We start from the raw sequence: 18942 nt of genomic DNA, 5'->3' as shown, positions 1-18942 counted from the left end.
GGAAGGCAGAAATCAAGAGTAGTCTGAGTGTTCCCTCATTTCCCTGTAGGTCAGTCATGTCAGCTGTCCTCCCTCTTGGTCCCAGGTCTGCAAGATCGTGCTAATGTTATTTCACTCAGACTGATTTACACTTGGTTTGACAGGATTTATCACTGCATTCGCCCTCAGCACAACACAGGTCTGCAATTTATTTAGATCATTGACTGCGCATGTCCCGCTCCCGTGTCTCACCCAGCACACACACACACACACACACACACACACACACACATGCACTTCTCCCCCCTCTTTTATTTTGAAGAGTGAGCAGATGAGTGTGGAAGAGGTCACGTCGACTGGACAGAAGGTGTCTCGGAGCCCTGCACTGTAATGGCTATGCTCTCAGTCCTCAGCATGCGCCAACTGTCTCAGTACCCAGCTGCGGTAGATGAGCTAATTTATAAGCCTGTGTGGCCAGTTTGCTGAGCAAATGAATAGTAATGATCCCTGTGTGACTGCTGCAGGCTGTAAGAAGCTGGTGTGTGTATTGTGTGAGCACTTCAAGTTCAGAGCTTCAGCTCAGTGGGAGGTGTTTTGGACTGAAAAGATCCAAATCGCATTGGGTCTTAATATCCAGTTTTAATATCCAGGTGCACACAGATGGGCAGGACCTCGTCGGCTTTGTGCCTAAGCCTTCCTGATGTTTAGCTAATATTTAATAGGGCTCCTTTTGCTTTGTACTATGACTGATGAAGGTCTGAATGTTGTGAAGCACTGGAGAAGATGTAAGAGCCAATGGTCCAGCTTACAGATGGCACTGCGTGTAAAGCCATTAGTGCCAATCTGCTGTGTCAAGCAGGTATTTATGCCAGCACATTGTATGGCACTGAAGGAGGGAACAACGCCAGGCCACACACACACAAGCCCATATGATAGTGCTGACACTTGGAGTACACCCAGAACACTATTGTGACTGTGTGTGTGTGTGTGTGTGTGTGTGTGTGTGTGTGTGTGTGTGGGTGTGTGTGTGTGTGTGTGTGTGTGCTGGGTTAGAGATTCACATGATTAGTTCCCTACTGTATTAGACAAGAAGCGGCACACATGTATAATGCTCTTATAGATCTTAATACGCTTATGAATTTTTAATCTGCTCTGGCCCAGTGTAGGCTGGTGCTATAGGTGGAGAGATCAATGCAGACTTGTGTTTTTTTTTACCCTGCTGGGGACCTGATTGTGCTTTAATGGAGAGTGCTATGGTGGGAAGCGTGAAGAAATTGACTGTGCAGCCCAAAACAGCTCCACCTGCCAGATCTAGCCCAGTCCAAAATCAGGCTCAGTCAGCTGCAAATACTGTTGCCTATGATTCAAAACTACACATGAAGCCAGCTATACTGTCCTTGTGCACTCTTAGACAAACAAATCATGGTCATCCGAAGGTGGTGTGCTGTGGGCTTGCTTTAAAATCCGCCTTCTGACATTGATTCATGCTGGATTTTTGTGTGATCTTGGACAGTTTGTTCAGAATAAATCTCTACTAAAGCTGGAAACTAGAGCCAAAAGCCTAATCTGTGATGTCAATAGGAGACAAAGGCACTGCTGCTAAACTGAGAATGAATTAGGGGGCCAACTTTGTGGACACAGCACTGAGTGTAGTTTTTGAAAGGATATTTATGAGCACTTTCTGTGATTTCAAACAGTTAGAAGCTCTGTCAGAAAAAAAAAAAAGATAATCTGTTCATAAATCTAAAAAGAATATAAAATGAAGCAGCCTCTGAGCCACTCGCTGTCCATCAGCTGTTGGTGGAGTGGCCCTCGAAATGTCTTTATACCGTCAAAGATGTAAGTTTTTGTTTACTGTAGCGTACTGCTTTTGGAGAGTAGTTCAGGTTCACCAGAGTTGCCTAAAAGGGCAGGAGGCATTTTCAGCAGTGAATTGTCTGAGTCAGTTTTCTGCTCTCTATAAACACGCTTTCGCTCTTTATCTCTCTCTTACACACATGCAGAGGCCTCCATACGCAGATACACACACACACGCGCGCGCGCGCGCACACACACACACAGATGATGCTGTGTTACTATATTTTCTCACGGTGGAGTGTCTCTGCCCCGTGATAATTGTGAATTTAATTGATGCTGTCACATGGTCTGTAATGGGGTTTCAAGTGATTGCAGAGCCTGTGTGAAAGAAACACAGATTTTTCTTGAGGAGAAAAGGCGCCTCAGCAGAGCTGGGATTAAAAAAGAACCCACCCCTTTCTGATTAGCTTTTCTTCTCCCCTTACTCTCTCTCTCTCTCTGTGTGTTGAAATGCAAACTCCCCAACACCTCGTGCGGGGGGAAAACGTGACACATACGGCAGCCTCTTCCTCTCTGTTAGGAAATTCCTTCTTGCCCCGTTTCACCTTTCTAACAACTTAAGCGTATGTGAGACCTGAATGTGCATATATAATTCACCAGCGCAACAGGAAATGGACCTGGGCTGTCATCCTCATTAGCATATCATTAACATCATCATGAGCATGCATAATTCATAGCTAGTGAAATATGCTGGTAATCCGCAATTAACACTGCCGTCTGCACTACACATGACACTCACGCTAGAGCGCGGCATGAATCTATAACGTGTAGACGTCAGTGTGAAGCAGTAATTAGAGACTTTTAGCTCCTGATACGCCACACAATACCAATCATTTCTCACAGTGGCGTATACTTAGCTTTCTCATTATGGTGAATCGTTCATTAACATTCACTGCTAAAAACTGCTCTGCAAAGTGCGTTTAAAAGATTCCTCCTGCCTGAGGGCATCTTAAGATATATAAATAAAACAGTTAGTTACCGACTGTCCCGTTATTGATAAGTCCCGCGGCCCAGCGCGGCGCCTCTGGGTGCAACATGGGGCACATGAGATATGGGAGCCGTGCTTGTAGGAAATCCTCAGTGTGATGCAAGGGCGAGAATGAGGTTGTCACAGGAAGTTAGGTCCTAGCATGCATGCTTTTTTTCTGGAGCGCTCACTCTTGCAAAGCCTGCTCCTCATTAGCTACAAGGACATTCTTTCAGCTACAGGTGGCATTTCTCTTTTATGACATAACAAGTTCGCAGCTGTAGTTACTGGTTATCTCACAGGTTCTGCATATAAAGCGCATGGTAAGCCAATAAGATGTGACTGCAGATTATAGGTAGTATTTATTTTGTTGCTGATGGATTCAAATGGAGTAGGCGCGGATTCACGGGAAACATTTCACTGAACCAAATTTGGGCTGAAATTTTATAATTTAATCTCTCCTGTAGTTTTATTTGTGATGCAATTCTTCACACCTGCATTTCACCACGGGCTTTGTTAGGATCCTCGCTTATTATTGTAAAGCTCAGATGTCATTTTGCTCCAAGTGTCTTTATTCTTCGTTTGGCTTCTGTATTCTCTTTGTCTGCGTCTCACATCGTCTGAGTTTATTCTTGGTATCTCTGTTAGTGTTGGCTTTTTTTTCTTTAAGGTTATTTCCTCCTGTGTCTTTCTGTTTTTACTTCATTCCTTTCTTCCCCCTCTCAGTTGTCTCAATAGAGTTTGCCCTGCATGTACATCTCTCAGTCTTTGTCGGGCTGTTTTCCTCTTGCTCGCTCTCTGCTTTTGGATTTCATTTGTTGATTTTTGTTAAATCACAAGTCAAACGAAAGGTTTCTTTTTGGGTCAGCAGTTTGGTCCTGCGTAATGAACTTTACTGCACACGTGATACACATACCCAAGTGAAAGACATGAATACCAGTTTGGCTGCAGCTGCTGCAGTAAACAGACACTTCCATCCTTGACGTGCGTAAAAGTTGTGGAAAACACACACACACACACACACACACACACACACACACACACACACACACACACACACACACACACTTGTAGATTCTAAATACACATTTGTATCAAGAATAGGTAAAATACACACGGGTAGTGCAGAAACACATCACACATTGTGAGCCCTGCTTCAAAGTTATAAATAAAACTGTACAGATAAAAGGATCTCTTATGAATCTGGAGGAATGAGAGAGGAAAGAGGCAGACAGAAGATGAGAAGAGCGTGTGATGGTGCCAAAGGGGGGCCGGTTCTAACTGTAAACACACACACACACACACACACACACACACACACACACACACACACACACACACACACACACACACACACACACACACACACACACACACACCTCCTGACAAGGCACTCATCAATAGTTATTAAAAAAAGGACTCTGTGTTTTCCTGTGCTTCCACTCTCCCTGTAGAAATCATTTAGCCTCCGGGTCCGAGCACAGCAGGGGTGAGACAGCAATTAGAGAGTGACTACAGTGTAGGAAGGAGGGAAGAGAGGAGGGTGAGACAACAGGGGAGGGCAGAGCGGGATTACCATGCAGGACAAAGAAGGGATGATGTGGGGAAAACGTAGACGAGACTACAGAGAGGGGCTAAAGCACAAAGGGGGATGTATGGCACGGTGAGGGCAGCTGCTAATGACATGAGGATATGCAGAGCGGGGGGGGTGTGTAAGTGGTGAAAAGTGAGGAAAGGTTAATGGCTTACAATTGGCAGATGGGAAGAACGTGTGAGACAGTTAAAGGAAAAAGAGAAGAGGGGAAGGACCAAGAGATCACACACGTCTCTGAAGCTGACCTCACAGCCCGTCGAGGCCTGAAGCGAGTCGGAGGAAGACGGAGCGGAGGGAGGAGGAGAGGGTTATGAAAAGAGGCAGGGCATCAGTGCAGGGACGTGCAGGGTTTACAAGGAGGAAAATACAAGAGAGCAGGAGAGAGGGGGGGATTGAGGAAGCAGTTAAATACCATTTTATTGCAAGCCCCTGTGGAGGCCAGATTTAAATGTGTCTCAGTGCTGAGTGGGTGCAGGATCACATAGAGAAAATAATAGACAGGAGGAGTGAAGGAACAAGGCTACGAGGGGAAAGAAAAGGAAGAAAAGGGGAGAAGCTGTGGAGTCTATTAAAGATGGAATTCAAAGGAAACACAGCCCGCCGTTCTCTGCTTTACTTCCAATCTCCCTACTCTCTTTATAGCCCGTGTTTCATCTCCGGATAATGTCGAACAAATCAGCAAAGCAAGTATCTGAATTTAAAGCATCATTCTCCTGGATGTGAAAATGGCAGTATTTTATCTCTGGGAGTGTATGAGCCCCTTTAGAATACATCTAGAACATTTTGAACTTAATATAAAAATGCATTTGGAGATAACCCTAGAAATGTGGGATAGCACGTGTGTCACCTTAACAACCGCAAGGTAGTGTAATGGCACGAAGTAAAGCACGAGTTAGAGTTGGAGATGGTTCATCACCTGAGGTTAACCCTGCAAGGTTGGCCGGTGTCAGCGATGAGAAGTACAGCGAGTGTTTAAGCGTTGAGTCAGTATGCAGTAATATGACACAGGGAATGTGTGAAGGGAAGAAGGCTGTGCAGGAGTTGAATTCATGATTATGCATAGCCCAGTGTGAGCTCTGTGACCGTGACCTTGAGCTAATATTTATGCTTTGGCCTGGACTGTGCGCTCCACTTCTCCCTGTGGCCCTGAAGGAGCCCGTGAGTCAGGGAGCTGAGGGCATGGGCAACAGTGGAGGGCAGAGGAGGCTAAAGGAGAGCAGAAGACACATGACAGAAAGAGACAGAGAGAGAGTGAGAGAAGAGAAAAGGAGGCAGGGCGGGTGATAAAACTCATCCTGCTATGAATCTGTTGGCAACTCAAACTTGAATTTTGCACCTATAGACCTATAATATTAACACATTACTAATATCATAGCTTTCAGTTAATAAAAAGAAAAAAACACTTCTGTAGTCCTGTGAGCATTAATGCTGTTGTAAATGAGGTTGTTGGGTGAGCACTGAGCTCTAGTTTCCTTGGTCTAGATGTCCACGATACTGTACAGGCAGCAAAGCTGCCAGCCTAAAAATGGTGACACATTTCTTCGTTATCAGAACATGAATTTCCGCTCAGTCACTTACAGTAACTGGCCACACAGTCTACTCCACTCAGTTTTTTTTTTTTTGACCTAAAAAGAAAATGAATCACTGTTATCTTGTGCCAAACAAGCCTACTCAAGCAGTGCTGTGAGTCTGTAAAGAAGATAGATTGTAATTTGTAAAAAGTGGGTCCAAAAGTTGTTTAAGACCACAGACTGTATATAGAAGATGGTAGCAGTTTCTAGGTCAAAAAAGTGCCAACTCAGATTTGGTTCAAGGACTGAAAACTTTAATTGATGGTAAATCTGAACTGATTATTTGCTTTGTGGTAAAAAAAAAAATGATGGTGCACAGCTGGTGTGATCTGCAGAGAAAGGCGAAAAGCTCGGTTATAGGGGCGGGGAGGTGCACGGCGAGGGCACGTCAGATGATGAAATAAGGGTCGGCATGATATGCGCAGGAGGCCACGGGAGAGCAGAGGGAGCGGGTTGCAGCTGGGAGAGGGGAACAGAGGTGAATGAGGAGGAAGATGAGAGGGGAAGAACGGCATGTATGTCCAAAAAAATATTACTAACTGGTCAACTAGCTGGTTATATGCCAAACAACACAAATACTTTGGAGGCCTCACCTTATGGATCCTATTTGTTTTTGGTATATCTTAAGATCAGCTGTGTTCAGCACTGCACAGAGAACAGAATCCATTATTCATGAAAAGAAATTAAGCATCTTATGGATACTGACTGAACACTTCAGGTAGACCCTGATTCTCCTGGTATAGGCACACAATCTCCATCTCTGAGAACAAGACAGAGAGCTATCAATATATTCCAACTTTAATTTAACTTGCTGTTTTCTTATAATGTATTCTTTATTGACATGTGAGTAGTTGTCAGCCATTCTTTAGGCAATCTTTCCAGCTCAATAGCAGTAACTGCAACAAACAAGATGATAAACAGAGCTTAAAAATGCCCTTCCATTATTGCTCACTTCACACATACACAAATGCATGCAGACTTCTGGTTCCCAGTGGTAAAAGCCATTCCTCTTGGCAGTGGCACGCGGTGGCATATATGTGGGCGATTTGCCCTTTAAATGTACAGCAGTGAGTTAAGCCTCCAGTGGCCTTTTCCAAGCTCGTCTCCCTTGGCTAAAAATATGATGTGAAGTATACAACACTAGAGTGGAGCACTGAAGCAATAAAACACAAACAATCATCTGACTAGCTGCCACACACACACACACACACACACACTGCCTCTCATACATCAGCTGATTATGATAATCAAAAGTGGGATTTGCATACTCTGAGGCTAAAAGCACAGTTTTGTCCTGAATAATGTATTGCGGAGGAAGACAACAGTGGCTAGATGCATTGAACAGCTTATCGTGCTAAAGGAAAAGTCTAATAATGATGAATAATAAATGTTCTATTAGACAGTGTGTGAGCTGGAGGAAGTGTGTGTGTGACGGGGAGATATTCTGCGTTCTGTGAATATGTGTGTACGTGTGATGGGGAGGCCACACAGCATGCCCTCCGGAGACAGATTAAATTAGATGAAACAGGAACAGGGCAGCGTGTCCACACCGCAACTGAATTAAAGCTCCAACTGACGCTAACCAAACTTCAATGATGGATCAATGCTAAACAATTAACTGCGGCTTCCCGTGACGTATTTCAGCCTCGTCGTGGCGTTAAGACAGACGGGGAGCCAGAGGAGACTCTTTTTCAATACTGTCTGACATTTTTACTCAGAGTGCTGAACAAAAGGGAATTTCCACCACACTTGCTGCGAGAACGGGTTTGATTGAAAGTTCAGCCAGAATTTCAAACTCATCGCGATATGAAGGTTTTCCTCTCTGAAGACACGAGTGCTCCTGAGGGGCTCGCTGTCTTCTGCTTCCATTTCTGTGTGTGTGTGTGTGTGTGTGTGTGTGTGTGTGTGTGTGTGTGTGTGTGTGTGTGTGTGTGTGTGTGTGTGTGTGGGCTTATGTTTGAGTGTCTCTGCATAATTGGAAGGTGTTTTTGTTGCGTGTGTGCCTGCGCTGATTAGACTGGAGAGAGCAGGGCGGCTGAATGAGTGCATGTAATTCTGCATGCACACTGATGCATGTGTTTGCGTGTGTGAAACACTATCTGCGTTCTTTTTGCGGTTGCGGTTGTTTTATGTGGTTATAATGGTTAGACTAGTAGGGTTTTCACATCATGACAATTACTGGCTTTGTGGGGATTGTGGCTTACATTTATGGATAATTAACTTGTCTTAGTTTTTATTGTTTTGGTTAGGATAACATAGGACTCACAAAATAATGTGATGGGACAAGCCACAAGCAGCTGTCAGCTGATATGACAGAATTAAAATAAGAGAGCATTGTAGCCAAATTATGTTATTCCCTCATATTTGGCATGATCCCTCAATCCACTGTGCTGCAAATATGTTTCAGACTACATATTATTACTCTAAATAATGCCCAAGCTATCACAATAACACAAACAGGTCTATTCATTTTCTTTTAATGTGGTCAGTGATTTATTATGGATTATTAAGGAATTATTACATCCCATTTGAATCCACTAATGCCTGGTTATACAACTAGGGCATCATGTATTTGTTTAGTTAGTTATGACGCTATACTGCATATCTGATCTGTGGTAGCCTGATCTTAATCTGATCAGGCTACAACATAATCTGACATAATTCATCCTTATGTTTATCATTTAGAATCAGATTTGTTTGTGTGTGACGCCGCTAACAACCACGCATTTAAATGCTGTCGGCGTAAAAACACATTTTAGTGGGTGATGATGTGGCAGAGGCTTATTTTTATTATTTTGTGGATTAGTAGAAGAAAAAAAAAAAAACACATAATTTGGAATAATTTGGAAGTCAACAACAGAAAACACAGTGCTGAACTTGAAGGCTTTTAATAAATTAATTTAGTCATTAGTTATTTCCCCCCCAGGAAACTGCTCACCAAACGTAAAATTATTCATACAGTTGAAGCCATAAAATACATTGCCGCGTATCCTGACCTGATCCTCAGGTGGTATAGCCCTCAGATGATATTTTCATCATTCAAAGCTGGCCACTTATTTTTTTGCTGTTACTGCACAAAAAAAGATCCATAATAATATTTGGATGTGTTGTAGTTAAAATGACCTGAGACTCCTGCACACCAACTGAAAACAGCTTGTCTGGGCTCTGTTTTTCCTTAAATTTCTGTCTACTGCAGCCTTAAATATATATATATATTATAAAAACATGCCCCAGTGTGTCCCATTTAATACACCTTCAGATCTATCAAATTTGAATAAAATTGAAAACGAGGTTTCCAGATTCAACCCACAAATAAACAGAAGTTTGCAAGAACCCAATCGCACAAATTTAAGCCGCATGGGCGGTGTGCCAGGAGAAAGCTAAACCAAATGTTTGCCAGTGAACATTAATCAAAGACCAGGCCTTTTGGAGTAAAGTACTCTGGACAGACACATTCAAAATAGAGCTGTTTGGCCACAGTAACAGAAGACATGTTTGGCACAGATCAAAGACATCTTTTCAGGAGAAGCAGCTTTTGCCAACTGTGAAGCATGATGGTGGAAATGGGATGGTTTGGGGTTGCTTTGCTGCCTCCGGGACTGGGCAGCTTGCAGTCATTGATTCAACTATGAATTCTCCATCATATGATTGAGTGCCTGAAGATTATGGGAGACCATCTGTCTGAAAGTTGAAGCCGAACAAGAAGCGAAACCTTTCAACGGGATAATGATCCAAAATGCACCAAGAAAAGGATCAGAAAGATAAAATGTAGTGTTGTGGGCTGGCCCAGTCAATACCCAGATTTAAATCCCAAATATCCTGCAGCTGAAGGGGTTTTAAGAGAGTCCTTAAAATAGTTCTGCGCACTGATGTCAGAGACTAGCGGGCAATTATGGAAACAGAAGGGATTTCTACTAAAGAGTGCAATATTATTAGCTTATGATATTAAAGCTAGCCTTTTTTTTTTTTTAAAGAAAAAAGAATAATATTACATACATAAATGACTCAAAAGCTAATTTTCATTTTATTTGTGTAGTTGTTTAGCAGTGGATTGAAAAGGATGTGCCAGGTTTGTAGGTTGCGTCGGTTTACTTATGCTTGGCTCTCCTTTGTCATCCCTGAAGCAGAGATGGAGTTTCATTTTTCTCCACTCGGGACTGAGAGCTGAGACACCTGATGATGGCAGAGCTGATCAAAGCTGGCTGATTTTAGTTATTAGTGCTGTGCAGATGCTGGCCTTAGTCCTGCGCTGTGCTCTAGTAACCTTCCCACACTTCCTGGCCTGCCCTCAATGGTTTCTTCTCTCTCCAGGTCAGTCACCACAGGCTCTCAGTGGCACACAAAGTACACAGGCAGACCCACACAAACACAAACTTTCACACACACACACACACATTTTCTCAGTCAAGCCTTGGCTCGTTGTCCACCCTGCGCTATAGCTGTGCCAAGTGGAGGTTCAGCCAGGGCACAAGGAGACTCATAGTCATTACACCTCTTTCTTTAAAGTTACTGTGGCCAGCGCACTCACATACTCACCTGGAAGGCCTGTTGTTAAAACGGTCACGTATAGTAAGACACACATGCACAGACACACAAATGCTTACACATACCCTCAAGCAAAACTAATGATATTGCGGTGGTAGGTAAGCTGGCTGCGAGGCACGGTTTCATTTCAAACAGGCTCTCTGAACTCATGTGGGCCGTGTCCCAAATTAATTTTCCTGACGTTTTCCCTGATCGGCCTGTTTCTTCAGACATCTCTCTGAATTGGTGAGCCTGCTCCAAATCGATTGGCTGACCCTCTCCCCTCTGCCCTGCTTGACATTCCCTGGCTGATATGACAGAGCTGGCTCAGTCTCAGCCCCCCCCCTCCCTTTTTACCTCCCACCCAGCCCTGCTGCAGAATTTGACTGGCTAGCGGAGCTCCTGGTGGTCCCACAGACCTCTGGCTCTTTTGAAGTTGCCATATATAAGATGAATAGCTTCCCCTCCTCCAGCGTCCACAGGAGACTGGGACATATTCTCACACTTGCCTGCGTGCCCTTGCAAACGTTTCCTGATGTGTTCAGAGAATTGAACCCCACTGCCAATCACAGGGCTCGGTGGTGCCCCAGACCGCCACTGTACGCCCACTGGCATTTCACGTGAGCTGCTGGCTGATTTTGCACACTTTATCAATTTTTTTCTGCTACTGTAACCTTACCTCCATTTTAGCCACACACAAACACAGCAGACACACACATGCACATGCACGTGCACGCACACACACACACTGAGTTTGTAGGGAAAAACATCCACATTCATTAGGCTAATGCATAGCGGTGGAAAAAAACACATTTTCCTGGTGTTTTTATGATTTATTGTGCAGCAGAAATGTGAAATTGTGTATATGGGATATTAGTTATTTAAGTGATTTAGAGGTTGGCAGAGAGTACTTTTCCTCCTCGCTTCATGATTTATGGTTATTGCAAAAATGTGAAATTGAGTATATGAGTATAAGCATATTACCTTATGATAATATAAGTAATTGAAGAGATTTAGGAGTCTGGGGAGGCTGGGTGTTGCATACACAAGAGGCGGTGAAGAAAATGGGAATGGCAGCTTATCAGGCTGAAATCATTCTCCAAGCAGAGGTGACACATCAGTAAATTTGGCTTTTGTGGCCAGTGGCTTCATATTGTTTGGCTCTTGATATATTTGATGGTATATCAGAGGGATATGAAATGTAGGAGTTATGAGATGTCATATTATTCTGATGTGAAATATGGTGATAGCCAGTTGTGTTATATATAAAATTGTTTGGTTATTTTCACACGCTGGAAGGTGAATAAAGATTCCAAAGCAGTGGTGCTTCTATAGCCATAAATTACCCATAGCCATTATCTGGTTAAATGCATTTCCTTATTATACTTTCCTATTAATCTCGGAAGAACAGATAAGGGTGAGAGGTCAGCATTAAATGGATTTGGTTTCCTTAGGCTGGGCTCTCCTGCTTCAGAATGACTCTGAGCAGTGCTTTCAATCAGTGCTGCCACCACTCACTGTGGTAATGATGGCCGGGGCTTCATTAAGAAGCTCGTTAAGTCCCCTCGTTAAGCTGCAGGGCCGTTAAGACTTTGATTGTTAATGGGTCTTCGTTAAGGGGAGTGAGGAACCAGGCTCCCGTGGTGGTCCTACCCAGCCGGGTGTTTTGGCCAATTGGCCCCAGTTGGCCTCCTCAGAAGATGAGAGGAACCCTAAATGCAGTGTAGGTCATTATTTAAAGACTTTTTAATGAACTTTTGAGATCCCGACTGCAAAAAATGCTTAATTTGTTAAAATACCCAAATCTTTAAACCAGCAAATGTGCACCGGTGATGGACTAAAACAAATAATTAGATGTGGAAAACAAACCTTCCAAATGATTACTTTGCAGATTAACCAACGCCACAACAATGACTTGGCCCATTTTCAGCAGTGTGCATTTAGATTTTCTAAAGGATGGTGATTAGTTATGTGCATTGATTTTTTTTTGTTGTTGTTTTTGCCTCAGTGGTGCTTTATACAATTTCCACGTGACATTTTGAAATACACTGAAAATGAGGCATGCGCCCGTTTGCCTGAATGTTTACAACACTGCCTCTAATAGGGCTGGTATATTGTACAAAGGGTATGAGGTAGATGGAGAGACCATTTATCTGCTTTATTACTATAGATGGTGCAATAACACATATTTGAGTTGGGAAACCTGGTCTCAAGTGGTGGCTGAAAGTTCATCCATATGGATGCCATGTATGAAGTGTGTTCAACAGAATTGAGACATAACATAATTGAATTTGCACGGTCAGGTCCTAATTGGGCTGTAAATAATGTGCCTTGTCAGAGTTTATGTAGGTGTTTTGTGAGTTCAAAAGCAGGCAGGCAGTGAGGAACCAAGTTCTAAAGCAGGGGTGAAATCAGTGAGGAGCCCAGGGGCAAGCACTGTAGTGAAAGACTGGTAAAGGGCTTGTCTTTATGGGCAGGTAGTGATGGGGAAGGGCTGGATTGAGTAAGGGGAATGAGAGGCTAATCATTATAACTGGGGAGAAGGTGGACAAGCAGGACAACTGCTGGACAGCATGGATATGGTGCTTTTTTCACAATATATTTTGGCAGTTCACAGTAGTACAGTATAGCATTGATTATGGCCTGATTCTTTTTTAGCTCCTTTATTTTCATAGTCATGATATTGCGCACGCATATCGCTGTAATTGTACCTCGCTGAGATACTTGAATGAAACAGAGGCATCTTTAATGTTATTAGTAACTCCTCAGCTTTTCATGCTGTGACTATTCAGAGTCTGCTGTGAAAGAGGCCTGTTGAATGAAGGTTAGTGGTGGGAAGTAAAACTTGGCAAAAAAAAAAGAGAAAATAATTAATAAAAGTTACACGATGACTCATTAATGAGATGTTAAGAATATTAAACACTCCATTTTTGCAGTGGAAAATGTCAGCAGCAAGTTGCATCATAATCAACTTGTCTGCTAAATGTCTCTGCGCGTCTCTGTTCTGGGACTTCTCTACTCATCCATGTGCACGGGCAGAAAGCCAGAATTATGGAGAGCATCAGTAAGGGGCTCGACACACGGGGAGCGACGTCGCTCGCTCCCCATTCATTTCCTATGGAGCTTGTGCGATGAGGCGACAATCGCTTGCCCTCCTCCAGCTAAGCGACCGGCGACATTCGTGCATGTGAAATTTCGAGCTCGTACACGTAGACGTGCACACGCGACCAGGCGACGCGACACAACAAAGTTGGAAAATGTTCTACTTTTGTCGCTGTCGCGTGGCACTAAACCAATCAGCAAGAGTTTCATTGACTGACCAATGAGCGAAGAGTATGCTACACACTGCAGTCTGCAACCACTTTCAGCAGGAAGGAAAGCATCGTTTTAGCTGTGTTTGACTTTCCTATATTATATGACACTTCACGCAGTGATTATCGAGTTAAACATAAAAGGCAGCCATATGAGAACGTGTTGGTGCAAGACTAACGTTAAACAGATAGAGAGGACATTTGTGCTAATATGGGATGAACCCAAGGTTGTCTTTTTCTTTTGTAGAGGAGACTTAACAGCAAGATTTCTGTCAGTTCCAATAAAATCTTCAGACTCCTCATCTTTATTGCCGTGTCTGACACGGACTGCTTTTAAAATGTGTAAATCCCTCCAGTTTCATAACCAATCACATTTCTTGGAGACGAGTGACGTAAGAGCGCGATTCGCAAAGCTGCCGTCGCTATCGCGTCCCGTGTGTTCGGTTTCACCCCAGTGGCGATGCGACTCATTCGTCGCTGTCGTTTGTCTCTCCCCGTGTGTCGAGCCCATGAGAGTCCAGGACGAACCAAAGCAGGCATCATTGATGACAGATATGAGAATATTATGACCAAAATCAAATCATACACAACATGAAATTGAGATGTAGGGGTAGGTTGCAAAGCAGCTTGCAGATTTGCAGGTTAAAGCATGCCAAATGGATCTGAGCCAATTGGATATGTAGAGCATGTAGACCAGCGCTGAGGTCAGATGATCTTCATCTGTGGTGTGTCTTAACTATGTTCAGTTTTTCAATCACACTTCTTGGACGATCACATCACAAGTGCCACAGTGTTCACAGTGTAACGACCACTGTGAGCCGATTACTCAGATCACTTGCCAAGGTGGTCCTGGACACACTGGGCCAATATTTTTTTGTAATGTAAACTCTAAACCATGCTCACCAAGGAAACAGGAAAATAACAGGAAAATAACAGGAAAATACGTTGTTGGTGTAGCTGTTGGTGGTCTTTTTCTATCTTATCCTGTCACAAATGTCTTTGGTCAATTAATCTCAAAGAGTTCCTAGAACCCATACATGTACAGGAGAAAATGTGCTGGGCCCCCAGAAGCAATGAAGACAATTACAAAATCTGGACATGAATAGTCAGCTGGACATGCAAATGTGACAGACATGTGAATGTTGATTGTCTTGTCTGTCCATCCATTCGCCTCAACAACACGTAGAGAAGGTCCACGTCGCACATGGGAGCAAGTCTGCTATGTGATATTTAAATGAGGTTAGAGAAACAAAGATTTTTTTTAAGATAGTTCTGGTATAGCTTATCATTTTCGATCATAGGTGCACGAATAGAGAGAAAAGCCTTCAGAAGAGCGGTGCGTCTACATTCTGCTCATGCAGCACCCTCTCATGTTGGTGGGAGTGCCTTTAGATTTTCCAATTTATATTGTAATTAAAATACATGAATCTTCTTAAGGTGAAGTGTTGTTTAACTTTTGACTTTGTGCCATGCTGTTTAAATAGCTTTAACTTTTAACTGACAGTCTGGAGTGCCATCTTATTTATGAATAAACCTTGTCAACATACGTGCTCATCGTTTACCCCCCGGGAAGCCGGCATATCCATGCCATTTCCTCCCTTGAAAAATAGCGATCCTCAAAGTAAATGAACATTTCGACTCACAGTATCCATTCTCATTTCATTTAGCAAATGTGCTTAGCTGTTGCCACGCAACAATGCTTTCCTGAGCTAAGCCCACCCATCCCCTCCCCAGTCGCCTCTCTGCTCTCTTCTTTCCATCTAAAGTCACAATGTCACACTTTCTTGCGAGCGGGGCCTAATTTAGTGCTCCTTTTTTTGGTCACAGTTTCTATTCGATCCACGTAGGTGTGGGGGTAATGAGATTGAATCTTGATGCGCTCACCACATCCCGCTGCCTTGTCTCTTGTCGGGCACGGAGGACAGTGTGGAGCCTTCCCTGATATTACCTCTCCCTGCATGAGAGGACGCCGGTCGCTCTGCTTCTCTGCCATCCCGCCAGGCGCTGATCCAATAAACCTCAACACAGGGCTGTGATCGATACTGCGTGTCCCATTGCCATGCAAACTCCGCTCTCACTCATACACACCTATTAGTTACAGAATAATTGATAGGCCTACTGTTTATTATTCCTTTGATTTGGTGCTTTCATTAAATAGCCCAGGCACTGCATGTGCACAGACTAGTAAACTCTCCTCTTCCACAGCTGCTGGGAACTGAATGGGGGCTTTAAGTGTGAGTACTTGAACATGTGTTCTGGATAGCTTTGAGATTAAGGAGATCCAGGTTCATAACTGCTCATACTGCAGGAATAGAAAGATGAGACACAGTACAATGGCAGGAAAGTGTGCCTGTGTGAGAGAGAGAGGGGGGGGGGCGGTATTGTGCCTATTTCTTTTGTCTCCTTCTTTTAAAATTTATTATATCCTAGAGGCATGCAGAGGATAATCTGCTTGTTTTTTTTGTCTTCAGTAACTGTCTCGAAAAAACAAACTTAATTTTTAACTGGTGTTTGCTCTTGTCTTTCTTTTCCACTATTTCCTTACCATTTCCACCCATTTCCTCCTCTTTGCTTCCATTTTGCCTGTCCTTCTTTTTTTTTTCTTCCCCTATTTCTGTCCTTCCTCACCCAGCTCCACACTGACATGGACAGGAATGATGGACGCACAAAGTATGTCCTGCGAGGCGAGGGGGCGGGCTCGGTCTTTGTGATAGACGAGAAAACAGGTAACATCCATGTCACCAAGCCACTGGACCGCGAGGAGAAGGACGAGTATCGTCTCATCGCCACGGCCACCGACAGGCAGACCGACCGTGCCCTAGAGCCCTCGTCACAGTTCATAATTCGGGTGCAGGACATCAACGACAACCCGCCTATCTTTGACGAAGGCCCTTACAGCGCCACCGTGCCTGAGATGGCAAACATAGGTACTGGCTGGAGGGTCAGTTTAGAATTTCTTTGGGGCGAGGGATGAACAGTGTGCAGCACCTCACAGTGAATAATATGAGATAAATAAAGGAACAGGTACCTTTGGACCACCCAGAGAGGGTAACTACCCAAGGGGGTTACTTACCTTTAATGGCTTTTTCCTATTTGCTTTCACACAGCCAGTAGGAACAGTACTGTGATGTATTAACCATCTGGCAGTTGGCAGTTGGTTTAAGCACCTTTCATCAAAGCAGTGTGCGTCATATTGTGTAACACGCATTTTGTGATAATAATGCAGTTGAAAAGGAGACGTGTGGTTGAAAGAATCTATTTTGTGGTCTTTTAAATTCTAAAATGTAGCGTTACTAGTAATTATTGTTTTCGTATATTGTTAAGTATGCAAGGAGCCACTAAGCATCCAGAGAGGTATTCCGTGGCAGATTGCAGCTCCTGGTGCTGCTGCTGATGATAGCTAAAAACACAACTAACTAGTCCTTTGTGCCCTCATTAGCAGCATATGCTGTTCTGTGGCCAAGGATAGTGTCCAGTAAACCATTCCAATGCAGATCCGCTGTGTGCTACTTTAATGTTAATGCAATCCTGTTTTGGCTTCCATCGCATTATCTTTAATTTACGGCGTGTATATGACGAGATAGCAGGTTTAGGGGAAATGCTATATGGTCTATAATTTACGCCTCTTACAGTAAAAGTGCTTCTATAGTGTCTCTGCTGATCTTTACACAGATTTTCCTTTAAATGGCAATACTTACCACGTACTTATGTCACTCAGAGTTTCCTCTTGTGCTACAGAATGGCTACCTTAACCTAGGTTTGCTCTCATCGACTCGAGCCACAGCAATGCCAGAGTAACCTACTTACATTTTCAGAGTAAGAGCATTACATAAAATGTATTAAATATCTATATTCATTGTTTTGTAATATATTTTACTTTTAGTATAAATTCATTCAGTTCAGTTCATAATGCATGATAGATTTTAAATTTCTAAGCGATTTGTGGTCATAAGCATGGAAAACGGCTCAAAGCTGCCCCATATTAAGATTATTAATATGATATTATCTCTCTGATGTGTTGTGATTTGCTCAGTAGCCCACTGCAGTCCAGTTCCCACAGTTATAGCACGAATGAATTGCTATTGGACAGCCGTGCAGACTGACTCAAAGGCAACATGGAGCGCGTGTAACTGTAGTTTAACTCTTTGCAAAGCTCAACACGAGGTCATATTTATGGATCTGCACAGGTCCAAATCGTATCTGGAAGCTTTATCGTGTCACACACGTTCCCTTTTCTCATCTTTCTTGTCCTTCCTCTGGAGTGATTGAGTAATAAGCGCAAATATGAAATCATAAATATTATCAAGAGAAGGGATAAGATGTAACTTGATAGAGTGGGCTATCGGCGTTACATTCTGTATCCAAACGGCGGCTGTAGCATTTTATTGCTTTACTGTTTAATCAGAACGTAGCAGCAGCCTGTGACGGCTGTCAAGCTCTTAAATGATGGATCTCCCACTTGACCACAGAGAGACAGTATGTTTTATTAGTTCTATCTCCCAGGCTGCATTTGTCTGAAGGAATTTTAGTCGAGAAGCCGTGAATTTGTAGTGTGTATGCCCTGCAAAGCAATGCCCATTACTGTATGAAGATTTGAGGTTTCTGTCAGTTATTGCCATTATATTAAACTAACGATGGAAATTTAAAACCTCTATTCGATTCAATGTAATATAAACACCACTTATGAAAATCACTTCATTGTGAGCATGAGCTAATATTTGAAATACAGTGAGTATATTAATGTAGCCACAGAAGTCTTTTTGAGGAGTTTGACAGCTGCATCCATACGGCCTTTATACAGTTCAGCACTGCCGTAATATTAAAGCCTGCAGGGATCCTGTTCACTTTGAATCACCTCTTTGTGCACAGACTTTTTTTTAGCTTCCATTATGATGAAGTCTCACGTGGGTATTGTATGGGAGAAAACCTGCTTTGGTTGGGTGCCGCGCAGTACGAAACGCTCAACGTGTGAATAGTTTTCAATAAACAAAGCGGGCCCAGGCAGGGTTTATTTTACAACTAAAGACATAGTCTGAATTTTGCATTTAATACCTAACACCTTTATAGAGCTTACTGCGGTTTGTAAAAAGAATCTCGAATTTTGATTGGCTGTTCTGCAAAGCTGTTGGTTTTTATTTG

At 43.2% G+C, this 18942-nt stretch overlaps 1 protein-coding gene across 1 annotated transcript in view; it reads left to right on the top strand.

Moving 5' to 3' along the window:
- cdh24b (cadherin 24, type 2b) overlaps positions 1–18942 on the top strand; it is a 149351-nt gene that overhangs the window by 53991 nt on the left and 76418 nt on the right. The window contains exon 3 of the mRNA XM_030751439.1: positions 16436–16730. Within this exon, the coding sequence (XP_030607299.1) occupies positions 16436–16730 (295 nt within the window). The remainder of the gene's footprint in view (positions 1–16435; positions 16731–18942) is intronic.

This window comes from Archocentrus centrarchus, chromosome 17, assembly GCF_007364275.1.
Source record: "Archocentrus centrarchus isolate MPI-CPG fArcCen1 chromosome 17, fArcCen1, whole genome shotgun sequence".
Lineage (NCBI taxonomy): Eukaryota > Metazoa > Chordata > Actinopteri > Cichliformes > Cichlidae > Archocentrus > Archocentrus centrarchus.
The sequence above is the reverse complement of the archived record's forward strand: the minus strand, read 5'-3'. Positions and strand labels throughout refer to the sequence as shown.